Below are 14,517 nucleotides of genomic sequence, written 5' to 3'. Positions count from 1 at the left end.
TCAAACGATCTAAACTCGGATATCAAATGATTGTCATTGTGGCCATCAGTAAAACATGTTCAGCTAATATTCGTCTAATTGTTTAGAATAATTTAAAAGTGTCATTTCTGTCTATCGATTCTGTGTTGAATAAACAGACAGATAGACAGACAAACGGACAGACAGATAATGAGACAGACACAGAGAGACACAGACAGACAGAATGACATTCACAGTAGGACACAGACAGACAGACACTCAGACTGACAGATACACAAAGTCAGACACAGGCAGATAGAGACAGACACAGACTGATAGACGCATACAGTGGGACACAGACAGACAGACAGACAGACATGTAGACTGACAGACACACAGTAGGACACAGGCAGATAGAGACAGACAGACAGACATGTAGACTGACAGACACATACAGTGGGACACAGACAGATATGTAGACTGACAGACACACAGTCAGACAGACAGATAGAGACAGATAGAGACAGACACAGACTGATACAGTGGGACACAGACAGACAGACAGACAGACAGATATGTACTGTAGACTGACAGACACACAGTGGGACACAGACAGACAGACAGACAGACAGACAGATATGTAGACTGACACACACACAGTAGGACACAGGCAGACAGACAGACAGACAGACAGATATGTAGACTGACAGACACACAGTCAGACAGACAGATAGAGACAGACACAGCCTGACAGACACATACAGTAGGACACAGACAGACAGAGAGATATGTAGACTGACAGGCACACAGTGGGACACAGACAGACAGACAGACAGACATGTAGACTGACAGACACACACACACAGATAGACAGAACACTGCTGCACCGTTCTATATGTCAATAGCAGAAACAGACTTTGCTGTGGCTCCTGGTGCTCATGGTGCTGAACAGGTATTAAGTGGTTTCCCACTGAGAGAATCTGATTGGGAGCTTCAGCGACGCCCATCACAGTGTGTTTGGAATCAAGCATCTCCTTAACCTGAACTTCTCGACTGAATCTCATCCACTTCACCATGTTTTGATTTCTTTCTACGTGGAGCAGATTTCTGCAAGAGTAGCTCATTTAATGAGTCATTGTTCTGCTCTGATTGCTCCATGAAGTCCACCCGGGCATTTTCCTCTTAACTGACCATAAACATACACACACACACACACACACACAGAGAAACATTTCAACAAAAAATGTTAACAGCAGCCTCAAAATCTGTTCTAGTTCTTAATTGGCCATTCATCACAGTGAGGCTCATTTATAATATCAAGCACCACAAATCAGCACATACGCAATTTACATAAACACCAGTCATCATGACACATTACACGTCTCCTCACTCCATGAACATGACTTTCTTAAGCAAGTTGTACTACAAATTCCATCTTACATATTCTATGTTTCTATATTAATATAATATAAACGATATATTTATTATTTAATATATTTTTACTAGATTAATATACAGACTGCAAATGGCATCAGGGGCCCTATGAAATGTACTAGAATTTCATTCTAAATTTAAAGGAAAGTTCTCAGCTTTTCTTGTATGAATGATATATAAAAAATGGGTGTACGATTGAATTTACGCACACAACATAGTTTTGCGACGGGGTCATTTATAAATCAAACGTCTTTGTGGAATTGATGAATGTGAACCGGTTTCACCGCTCCGCTATCACTTAACCAATTTGCGTTATCAGTATTAATGGCAAACAGACGCTCACACAGATAAAACCATTGAAAAGGGCAACAAAGGAACGAAATCTCAGTGAGAAGTGCAGTCGATAGCAGAAGTGTACCTGTTGCCAGAAACCACAGTGTAGTGAGAACGTGCAGAGGTACGCGGATAACACAATTTACTGCATGTTCTCCACTAGCGGCACTGTAAAACCTGACAAGTCAAGTATAATGAAATCAATGAAACTATGTAATGACTATATAATGAAGTCAAGGAAACTGACTTACACCATTTAAGTTTAAAATCGGATTGCTTTGAGTAGCGCTAGTAGGGGCATTGTGGCTGAGTGGTTAGCATGTTTGCCTTGTACCTCCAGGTTTGGGGGTTTGAATCCTGTGTGTGTGTGTGTGTGTGTGTGTGTGTGTGTGTGTGTGTGTGTGTGTGTGTGTGTGTGGAGGATGCCTGTTCTCCCTCTGCTTTGGGGGTTTCCTCTAGGTACTCCAATTTTCTCCCCCAGTCCAAAGACACGTAGGCTGATTGGCATTTCCTAATTGTCCATGGTGTGTGTGTGTGTGTGTGTGATAGTGCCCTGCAATGGTCCAGGGTGTCCCCTGCCTTGTGCCCCAAGTTCCCAGGGATAGGCTCCAGTCTCCCCTGTGACCTTGTATAGGATAAGCGGTACAGAGAATTGATGGAAGGATGAGTGGAGATCAAGATTTGAGTTTACTTAGCACATATGTTTGTTACACGTACTAAAATCCACTAAGTTACATTTAAAGGACTAATTAAGTCCATTTTTTAAATGCACTTGTGTTTATAAAGCTATGTTAAAAATAAAATAGCTCACTCACTCACTCACTCACTCGCTCTCAGTAATTCTTATGGTCAAAAGATGAAATCGTCATGTATTCATGTGTACAGTAACATTTATTACTTATCTAAAAGTGTTAAAAGTTTTTTTGTTCTGTATGCTTTTTGCTTGAAAATGTCATTCAATCTGTTAGCGAAACTTAGCTCACGTTTTCAAATTAGACGATGTTCATGCCTTCTAGGGACGCAAAAGGACACGCCCCATTTTATGCAAGACTGCTCCACCTGACTGAATTGAGTTACATTAACACTATTTGTTTTCATACATCCAACATGATTTGATCATGTATTTTCAACCCTGAATAAAATTGACCTCCATGGTCTCACCTGAACTGAGGATTGAACGCAGATCACTGGCATTCTGCAGCCACATTACCGCTGCGCTATCCTTTAATTATGTTCATTTAATACTGTAGTTATATCTTCCTGTCAGAGCCAGCATCCTCATGAGATTTCATAATGTAACTGCTTTACGTTAATACTACGTGAATTGATCACGCTCACTCTACATAATTCAATCTAGTAATTAGAAACTTGGTAAAATTAAGTTCCGTATAAGCAGTGAAATCATGTTTTGATGAGAAACTTAATTTTTTTATGTAAACTATAGATAATATACAGTATTCTCATAAATCTGATCGACTACATATCCCCTTTTTTTCAGTGGAGCATACTGAAACATTTTACTGAGGTAGGGTCAGGGCAAGTTCCTGATGGATTAGCAATATTCAGCAATATCCCCAAGTTCCTGATGGATTAGCAATATTCACACACACATGGTTAGCTGTAGCGCTAACTAGATTGTGTAGCATGAGGAGGTGGCAGCAGATGCTGAACTGGCACGATTCTTGATATTTTTCCTACACTGATGAACTTTAATTGGATGCTAAACTGAAATGATTGGATGCTAAACTGAGCTCATTTGATCGATGTATATTGTACAGTCACTGGTTTAGAGTGAGAGTGTAAGAGTACTATGTAAGAGTACACGTATACAATTTCAATAATACTCGAATAAAGTTTACAGTCAAGTAAAGTATGTGGTCATAAGTTTACATACGCCTTGCAGAATCTGCAAAATATTAATAATTTCTTTTAAAAAATGAGTGGGATCATCAAAATAGCATTTTTTATTTTTCATTTTTTTAATTTTTTTTATATTTCACGTAGCAGATATTTACATGTAGTCCACAAGACAAAATAATAACTGAATTTACACAAATGAACCAGTTCAAAAGTTTACATTCCCTTGATTCTTAATCCTGTGTGTGTTACCTGGATGATCAGAGACTGTTTTTATGTTTTATGATGGTTGTTCATGAGTCCCGTGTTTGTCCTGAGCAGTTAAACCGCTCACTGTTCTTCAGAAAAATCCTCCAGGTCCTGCACATTATTTGCTTTTCTGTCATCTTCTGCATATTTGACCCCTTTCCAGCAGTGACTACATGATTTTGAGATCCATCTTTTCACATTGAGGACAACTGAGGGACTCGTACATGACTATCACAAAAGGTGCAAACATTCACTGATGCTCAAGAAGGCAAGACGATACATTAAGAGCCAGGGGGTGTAAACTTTTAAACAGGATTATTGGAGTAAATTGTTATTATTTTGTATAAAGATCTTATTGTTTTCATTTTGTACTGCCCTTCAGAAGCTACACAACATAATTACATGTTTCCCCAGAAGAAAAAATAATAAAAATTATTCAGGGCAGTACTAAATAAAAAATAAAATGCAATTTCTATGATCCCTTTTAAAGTTTTTAACATTTTGCAGATTCTGCAAGGTGTATGTAAACTTATGACCTTAACTTTAAATATCCCAAAATAATACTTAAGTATACCTGTTTGTTCAGAGAGCAAAATAGAAATTATTATTTTTTTTATTTTACTAAATAAATGATGATATAACTATTGTTTCTACCCGTCAGAAACTGTATTTTATTGTTGCCTTGTTGGAAGATGATTTTTTGATGGTGAAATGATTTGGTTTGTGATTTCCCAGACACTTGGCCACTTTACATCTTGAGCTCCAGCACGCTGTAAACAAGTCCCGAAGAGACACGACTGTTCAGTTACTGCGTGCTCCACAACAATGAGAAAGCTCAAATTTCATATGCAGATAGACAATTTATTACACTGAAAGATGACATGCAGATTTTGTTGATATTGTTGCTATTCGCTTTTTACGAAAGCTTTATTTGCACAATAGTCATTCTGTAGATAGCGGCATCTACACCACTAGGGGGCCTGAACAAACAGGCTATCAAAGTACAATTACGCAAAAATTTTTGTCCAACCCTTGTTATAACATCTTTATTTTTTTTTTAATATTTAAAATTACAGTTTCTCATACAGCTAAACAATAATGGATTCTTGAATAATTAGCATGATCTGAGGAAAATCTTGGACTAATATTTGATAACTTGACTTGATTATTTTTCTATGTATGATAAACGTAATAAAAAGACATCATGGCTGCTGTGTATGAGTTACTGGTTTTCGTAGAATTAACCGGATCTGACACTTGTTACTGACACAGTCACATTATTCAGCGAGTAATGAGCAATGAGGCATGATGAGGAAAGTGGTGAGGTCTCCTGGGGAAATCTGCCCTTTTGTACCTGAACCGAGCCAAAATTGACCACACCGTCTCCTATTATTATCCATTACGGCGGTCCACTGACCTGAGGGAAGCGGAAAAGAGCAAAACTCGAACAGCGGCACATCACGGCGATGACTAATGCACGGTAATGAGTGTGTGAGACGCTCTCGCTGTCCTGAATTTGGGTCCACAAGTCTGAGTGCACTACCAAGAAGTACTTTTACATAATTAGAAACGAAACAGCTTTCCTCAGCTTGTGAACATGGTCCTGGAACAACATTCCTTGTAGCCAACACAATGGCATTTAATTTCTTAAATTTAACATATATAGCATATACATTTGTGACAAAACCATCAATCTGAGCAGTTTGTATCCGTAGCAGATTAACATTAGATCATCTAGGCACTGCGATCTGTCATAATTTCTACATGATTACAAATTTAAAGTAGGAACATTTCGCACAATTATAAAAAGGTGGACTGTAACAGGAAACATGGCGAGCACATCACACACGACACTGCTGCCAAACTTATTAACTTATTAAATTCATAAAGACTGGAAGTGCTGCGGACCAACCGAGAAGTGGACGTCCACGAACATCCACTGACGAAGGCACAGCCGACGTGGTGCTGGTTTACATAGTCCCCCATGTGTGGAGACATTTAGGACACCCTGTAGTTATATTTAATGCTGTGTAACGTCCTTGAAACAAGTTAGCTCCTGTTATCACTTATGTTACTGCAGCTATAAACAGTTGTTCCCTCATTTTCACATGAATTTAAAAAGACAAAAAAAAGAGAAACAGCAAAATGTAAACTTCCCTTGTTGGGAAAACCGTGTTACAAACGCTCTGACACTGGAGACTCCTTCCATTAACATTAAATAAACATCTCCTTATCAACAGTCACACACGTTTTTTTGTTTTTTTTTAAATCTGTTTACGTTGAGTGTCTGCGTCTGTAAGTTGTTACTACAGAAACGATACAGAAAACTTGGTTTCAAAGAGTGTGTTAATATAAACCCGTGATTTGAAGCCGAAACTCCAGTCAGAGCTGCTCCTATAGAAAATCAATCAATATGTAAATTACAACAAGATGTGAAAATAGAGTGTTCAAAAAATTCACTGGAGGTGCAGAGTCACGCTCTTCATACATCCAACCCTCTCTGCACCACAGTTCATCAGCGAGACTCGACTTTACAAACCAACTGCTCGGTTCACCTGTAGACCAGGAAGCGAAAAACAGATCAACCCCCTCGGCCCACGCTGTCACACAAGTGCATGACAGATCTGTCAATTTATATTTTATATTCTTTCCCCAGGACCACGGCGCAGGTGAGGTGACCCAGCTGTTCTGCTGCACAAATAATCATGATGACAGTGATGAGCTGCCGGAGAACACACCATCCTTTTTCCCCTTCATTACAGATACATGGTCCCATTCCACTACAAAAGTGTGTGGTATGCAAATCCGTACTTTCACGCATCAGTCTGAATTATGCATTCGCAACGCTGTTCAGGAAGACATGAAATGAATATTTGCGATCAGCATTTTTGCATAAAGATTTCCAACAGTTACACAATTTGCATGTGATGTTGTTCAATATTAATGTGTCTGAACTGATGTGGATGAAACCAGGCATCTAATGTAATAAAATCATTTCATATCTAATAAACAGACATAGTGATAGAACAGAGATAGATAGTGATGGACAGATAGAAAGACAGATCCTTTGTTGACTCTGTGTGTCATGAAGTGGACAGATGGACACAACTATACAGTTTCTGGTTTTATTCAGACCAGTGCAGAAGACATAGAAAGGGTGACGCAATGCTCAGAAATGTGCAGCAGGCTAAAGGTCAGGTGTTCAGCAATCAGACATAAAGCTAGTTTTACAGCTGATTTATACTTGATGTTAACTACGCGTACACAAGATGGCTGACACGTGTTTCCTGCAGTCATTTGCTTGTGCACATCCTCAGGAATTAGTGCAATGCGTCAGTGTGGTGCAATACCTGCGTAAACAGTGGAGGCAGTATAGCACCACGTGACACTGTGTCCCCAACTTAATGAACATCGTTGTATCAAATGTACTATTCTAGACATTATTGAGCAATAACACTAACAGTTTTCCTATTACGGTTAGTAGGGCCTTTCGCACCGCTTTAGTTCCAGAACTAAATTTACAGTACTAAAATACTGGGCGATTTTGCGCGGACTATTTCCCAGTACCGTTTAAAGGGTTGCAATCGCACCGACAGTGGGCACTAGGAAGTGACGTAAGCCGGTCGACAGCGATGTCATTTGTGCGCGGCGTTCAACGACAGAAACTAAGAAGAACAACGTAAACAACCGGAGGATGGAGGACGCTGTGATCGGAGCTGTGTTTTTGTTGTGTCTCGCGTCCATCTATCGCCGTTCTCCATACTTGTGAAATAAGTTGACACTACAGTATGTTTACACGGCGTTTTAAATCATGGCGGGTGAGGGCGGGTGAGGGCGGGTGAGGGCGTTTTCGTGCGCGTTTGGCCAATCAGCGTCTACTTACGTCACGGATAGTACCAGTTGTGCTGGTTAGACCCTGCTCCGGAGTAGGAGCTCATTTGGTTCTCGAAAAAGGCAGTCGGTACTAAAATCACACCCAGTTCCCAGTTTTTTACGCCAAAAAGTGGGTAGTTCTACAATTAGTTCAGGTACTATGAAAAGGTTCCCGCGGTGCGAAAGGCCCTAGTGTTTCATTTTTAAAAACTTCTCACGAGGTCAGTTTTGAGGACCAGAATCTTCTGGATTTTCTAGATTAGTAAATATTTTTAAATGTAAGGTCAGAGTTTTCCCTTTGAGACGCAGCCCAATGACAACAATCACGATGACGGCGGAAAGTTGTAAAGAGAAACAGAGCTGTGTGTTTAACCTTACTGTGCACAAATTCACTAAACATTACAGTTTACATGGAAATAGATGGACAGATTAATACTCCAGATATACACAAGATACGCAAGTGAGTATCTGAACAATACCGCTGACGTAGCAGCTGCACGCGTACGTACGCGTGGCTAGAGTGAAGCAGATTTACACACTTAGACTGAGATTATAGTGGTGTATCTTTTTTTTTTGTTTGTTTCGCCATTAGAGAAATACAATGAAGGTATTGCTTTTCAGCGTGGTATGTTTTCTATATGTTATTAATGAAAACCAATAGAGTTTGTGTATTGTATTTTACATTTTCACCGGCTCTCACTGATATGATGTATTTACTGTCTAATGAGTGGTCTGGATTTAGCGTGTTTATAATTTAGGACACCCCGTAGTTATATTTAGTGTTGTGTAACGTCCTTGAAACAAGTTAGCTCCTGTTATCACTTATGTTATAGCAGCTATAAACAGTTGTTCCCTCATTTTCACTTGAATTTAATAAGACAAAAAAGTTATATAACTAGTAGTTATAACAACTGTTGATATGAAATCTAAAACCTACTAATATCTGAATATTATAAACAGGGGCGGAGCACCAAATCTTTGGGCCCTGGGTCACAGAACCAAGGGTCGGGCCCCTCACCACACCAACCAACCCCCATCCCCCCTCTGCACCCGTCCCACCAGGCTAAAGTGTCTATATTTTAAATTAATATTTTAAATGATAAATAAAATCCTGCTTTATTTCCACTGTGATTCACAACTTTTTTTATCTATATTTAAAGGGTCAAAAACAAACCTTTAACATAGCAACATATTAAAATAATATTAACATAAGTCAGTTCTCTGTATTACCGGTGCTACAGGAAGGCTGGTACTCTTACATTTTTACAATTTCAGTATCAACCTGGTACCGAAGTACCGGTACGAGTACCTTTTCACACCATTACTACACTGAGATCAGAACAGTTACACTTTTCTCTCACAAGTTGCCTAACAAAGGCTCTCCTTTCTAAAAAAAAAAAAAAAAAACTAGTCAGAAGTTGTCTACCCTCATGCAACTTTGTTTCCCTCTCTCTCTCCGCTCCTTTCTTTTTGATAACCTGATTTAGGCTTCATGTTTTGTAGTCTTCGACTCCTTTCCACGCCACAGGCTGAATTTGACCGACATCGCCGGACTACAAGACCAAACCACTTTTGCGTTTGATAGGGGGATCGCTAACATGGCAGGGCACAGCTGCCAGGCCAATAAAGAACATTTCTCATTTTTACGGATGGAAAATTGAGTCTTTAAGAAATTTATTCCCACCAATAGCATGTTGTTATAACTCTGTAATGTTGTCATGAAAATATTATTGATTATCGATACACCTTTGTGGGCCCCCCTCCCCCCCGTGAGGGCCCCTGTTACTCAGATCCACTCTTACCCCCTGCCTAATGCCCTGATTATAAAAATCTGTTTTTATTTTTTTGTTGTTTTTTTAATATTGATCCGTGAAACAAGTTTTTTTCAATATTATGTATATATAATAGATACACAGTATGTAAATACAATCATTTTTCTATCTGCACTTTCAGCCCAGTTTCAGCACTGAAACTCTCTGAGCCTGACTTGAATTGAAATGGTTGCTTTATACCTTTTTTTTTTTTTTTTTTTAATAAAAAGGTTCATCAGTAGCAGGTTGATGTAGATGTTGACAGCTGCATTAATGCGACTTCGTGAGTGTTTAAGTGAAAATTAAGGTGGTAAATGGAGTAAGAAACTAATTAAAATGCTGCTTTTTTGTCTAACAGGCAAAGCACCAACACAGTCAAGGGTTTATCACATTATCACAGAGAGAGAGAGAGAGAGAGAGAGAGAGAGAGAGAGAAGACAGAGATAAGACTAAGACATAATAGCAAGACACAAATTAGAGCAGGAGAGAGGAACAGAGAGATGAAGGACGAGATAAGAGAAAGAGGAAAGAGAGCAGGAGTGAGAGAGTGAGCGAGAGAGAGAGAACAAGTGGAAAGAGAGGGAGAACTAGAAAGGCAAACAGTGTTCTCAGAAAAGAGAGAAAAGAAAGAAGAATGAAGCGATGGAGAGAGAGTGAGACAATTATAGAGAGGGAGAAGAGAATGAGACAGAGAGAATGAGAGAGAGAGATAAGGGTGAAGGGGGATTGAAAGAGCATGAGAGAGATGGAGAGAGATTAAAAGATCGCAGTGGACGTGTGAAAGAGATAAAGAACAAGACATTAGAGAGAGAAAGAGAGAGAGAAAAGAACAGGAAGAAGAATGAAAAGATGGAGAGAAGAAGGAGTGAGTTATAACAGGAAATAGGAAAGAGAAGAAGAGAGAGAAAGAATGAAGGACTGAAAGCATGAGTGAGAAAAGAATCGAACGTGGAGAGAGAAAGACAATTATAGAGAGGCAGAAGAGTGAGAGAGAGAGAGAGAGAGAGAGAGAGAAAGAGAGAGAATATATGGGGAAAGAGATGAAAGAGTGTGAGAGAATTAGAGACAGATGCAAAAATGAGAAAGAGAGAAAAGGAATGAGAGCATGAGAGATATGTGGACAGAGAGAGAGAGAGAGAGAGAGAGAGAGAGAGAGAAGCAAAGAATTAGAGAAACAAGGAAGAGGAGACTGAGATAAGGGAAGAAATGAAGAAATGAGAGAGAGAAAGAGAGAACAGAACAGGAAGAATGAAAAGATGGAGGGAGGAGAGAGCAAGTGAGAAAACGATTTAGCGATGAAGAGAAGAGAAAGCGATAGAAGGAAAGAGCAAGCAAAGAATGAGATGTAACGAGGAAGAACAGAATGAGAGAAAGAGCGTGAGGAAGAAGGAAGAGGAAGGAATGAACGATAGAGAAACGGAGGGGAGAGGAGGTTAGTGTGCAAATGGGAGAGAGATGAAGAAAGAACAGAACGGGTAGAAGAATGAAAAGATGGAGCGAAAGCAAATGAGGAGAAGAATTAGAGGGAGGAAGAGAAAGAGACAGAAGGAGGGAGAATGGCAGAGGAAAGAGAGAAGGAATGATGGATTGAGAGCATGAGAGAGGAGAAGGAGAAGATGCATAGAGAGAAAGAAAGAGGCAGGATTAGAGAGAGGGAGGAAAAAAGAAGAGAGAAAGATACAGAGGGGAGAGAAAACACAGAGAGAAAGAAAGAGTAAAGAGTGAAAAGGAGAGAATTAGAATGAGAGAAGAGACAGAAAACAGAAAGGAGATAAAGTTAAAGTTAAGGAAAGAAGTAATGGAGAGAGGAGAGACAGACAGATAGATAGATAGATAGATATTTACACTATCTGTGTGTGAGAGAGGGACAGAAAGAGAAAGAGAGAAGGAGAGATAGACAGATTATGTCTGTTTTTGTGTGCATGAGAGAGGCAGGGAGAGAGAAGGAGCGAGAGAGACAGATAGATAGATAGACAGATATCTACACTATAAGTGTGTGTGTGAGAGAGAGAGAGAGAGAGAGAGAGAGAGAATGTGTGAATGAGTGCGTGCGCGCGCATCGCTCGTTCTCCCTCCTTCTGCGCGCGCTCTTATCTTTCCCTCTCCAAACCTTATTCGTTTCTTTCCTTTTTTTCTCCTCTTCCCACTGATCTCTCTATCATTCTTATTTATTTATTATTTTTTATTTTTTTTTAGACCGTGGGAAAAACAATCAGTGCGCGAGAGGCAGAGAGCGTGCGCTCGCGGTTCAGCATGCGCTCTTGGAGAGGTGTGTCGTACATCCCCCCCCCCCCCCCCCCCCCCCTTTCCCAACACACACACACACACACACACACACACACACACACACACACACACACACACACACAGCCGGGGATTTCCAGCGCCAGAGATGTTCAACTCCTCTCCGTCGGCTTCCACGCTCTTCTTCTCCGCGGATCGTGGTCATGACGTCGCCGGCGGTTCCTCGCGCCCGTTCCGTGGCGGCGGTGTCGGTGGTGTCGGTGTCGGTGACGGGAGCAACGGCTCGTGCGCCGAGCGTCCGCTCGAGTTCGCGCCCGCGGAGAAGGTGGCCGTGGGTCTCGCGCTGGCCGCGGTCACGGCGGTGACGGTGATCGGGAACGCGCTCGTGGTGGTGGCCGTGTGCGTGGTGAAGAAGCTCCGGCAGCCATCCAACTACCTGCTCGTGTCGCTCGCCGCCGCCGACCTGTCCGTGGCGCTCGGGGTCATGCCCTTCGCCATAGCAACCGACCTGACCGGCGGGAAGTGGCTGTTCGGAGAAGCTTTCTGTAACGTCTTCATCGGAATGGACGTCATGTGCTGCACGGCGTCCATCATGACCTTATGCGTCATCAGCGTGGACAGGTGAGCTCTGGCTTCTCATTTCACTTCACTTCACTTCATACTTCACAGATCTCAGTGTCCAAACCACCTCTCAGGACTTTCCTCCATTCCTCTGGACTGGTGACGTTTCACAGGCAAAGAAATATAACACTTTTATTATGCTATTAAATGACTTTAATAATGACTTGATGCGTCATCAGTGTGCGCAGGTGAGTTCTGGCGGGAAAATGGCACATTTTTTTTTACCTCAGAGAACTAATTTACAATCAATATATAATGATGTGAAGCTCCAGCCCTGGGGACAGGGGACTTTTATCAGCAAAAACTACAACTTTACCAGGCTTTAGAGTCATTTTAGGCTTCTATAATATAGTTTGAATAATGTTATTTAATAAAGTTGAATTTTTTTTACTTCACATGAACATCAGTGTAACATGAGATTTAAAGTTTCATGGGGAAAGGTGACTTTTAACAGGAAGAAATTAAACTTTTATCAAGCGTTATTAATAATTAAAACATCAATCATGAGGAGTTTTGGTAGAAATTTGATTTGATTTAGTACATAATTACTGCAGACGGGTGACTTTTGATGAGAAAAACTTTTAACTGTCATCCGTCAGTATTTTATGACATAATTTTATGACTTTTTGTTTAATTTCACATTTTTATCTCAGAGAACTCATTTTCAAACCATCTCTTATGATGTGAAGCTCCATCGCTGGGGACAGGTGACTTTTAGTAGGAAAAACTAAAACTTTAACAGGCTTTAGAATCATTTTTATACTAAATAATATGTTTTGGTTTTTTTTTTTAGTAATGATTTTACGCTTCATCGCTGTGGACGAGTGAATTTTGGCGGGAATTTTTTTTTACTACATGTTAGCATTAGATTAGTAGATTTTATTTTCAAACCATTTATTATATTTTTCGTGCTTTATTCCTGGGGAAAAGTGAGTTACAGTAGGAAAAATTAAAACTTTTATTGATTTTTAAATAACAGTTTTCTGTGTCATCGGCGTGGACGGGTGAATTTTGGCGGGAAATTGTTCTTTACTTCATATTTTTACTTCATAAATCTCATTTACAATCTGTTATGAAGTGAAGCTCCATCACTGGGGAGACTTTTAGCAGGAAAAATGAAAACTAACAGGCTTTAGAATCATTTTTATACTAAATAATATTTTTTTTAATAATGATTTTGCGTGTCATCGCTGTGGACGAGTGAATTTTGGCAGGAATTTTTTACTTCATCTTAGCAATAGTATTATTTCCATCCATTTACTATATTTTTCCTGCTTTATTCCTGGGGAAAAGTGACTTATAGTAGGAAAAATTTAAACTTTTATTGATTTTTAATAACAGTTTTCTGTGTCATCAGCGTGGACGGGTGAATTTTGGCGGGAAATTGTTCTTTACTTGATATTTTTACTTCATAAATCTCATTTACAATCTGTTATGAAGTGAAGCTCCATCACTGGGGAGACTTTTAGTAGGAAAAACTAAAACTTTAACAGGCTTTAGAATCATTTTTATACTAAATAATATGTTTTTTGTAATGATTTTACGTGTCATCGCTGTGGACAGGTGAATTTTGGCGGGAATTTTTTACTTTACGTTAGCAGTGGTTCAAATGATCAACAATCTCTTATGATTTTATGCTTAATTACTGTAGACTGTAGGTGACTTTGTGGAGAAAAACAATTTTAACTTTTAAACGCTCTCCAGTAGCATTTTTTTGTGGACAATGTGAGTTTTGACTGGAATTTTTAAAAAATATTTTTCTTCACAGATCTAATTTGCAAACTATCCGTTATGATTTTATGCAGGTAAGGTAATAAGACAAAAAAAAATGCAGGTTGTCATGTTACTGAGAAATCGCAAAGCGCTACGTTCTGATGACGTGTTGGAAAACTTTACGGAAAGTTACCACTTTATCACTGGTTGTAGCAAAGCACTGACACTGGAGACTCCTTCCGTAAATGCCAAATAAACGTCTCGATACAGAAAACTTCACCGTCTCAACAGTTTTACATTTTTCTTTGTTAAATAACAGCTAAAAGAAAATCAGTTTACGTTAGACGTAAACAATGTGAGCGTCCATCTTACAGGCGAGTTAGTCGTTACCATAGAAACGATGATGTATCAGAACGAGCGCATT

General features: G+C 39.7%; 1 protein-coding gene across 1 annotated transcript in view; it reads left to right on the top strand.

Moving 5' to 3' along the window:
• The first annotated feature begins 11,870 nt into the window (after positions 1-11,870).
• The window catches only part of htr7c (5-hydroxytryptamine (serotonin) receptor 7c), a 45,898-nt gene continuing 43,251 nt past the window's right edge, over positions 11,871-14,517 (top strand). Inside the window, exon 1 of the mRNA XM_026930976.3 lies at positions 11,871-12,380. Coding sequence (XP_026786777.3) covers positions 11,908-12,380 — 473 coding nt within the window. The 5' untranslated portion in view covers positions 11,871-11,907. The remainder of the gene's footprint in view (positions 12,381-14,517) is intronic.

This window comes from Pangasianodon hypophthalmus, chromosome 24, assembly GCF_027358585.1.
Source record: "Pangasianodon hypophthalmus isolate fPanHyp1 chromosome 24, fPanHyp1.pri, whole genome shotgun sequence".
NCBI lineage: Eukaryota > Metazoa > Chordata > Actinopteri > Siluriformes > Pangasiidae > Pangasianodon > Pangasianodon hypophthalmus.
This window is presented reverse-complemented; position numbering and strand designations above follow the sequence as displayed.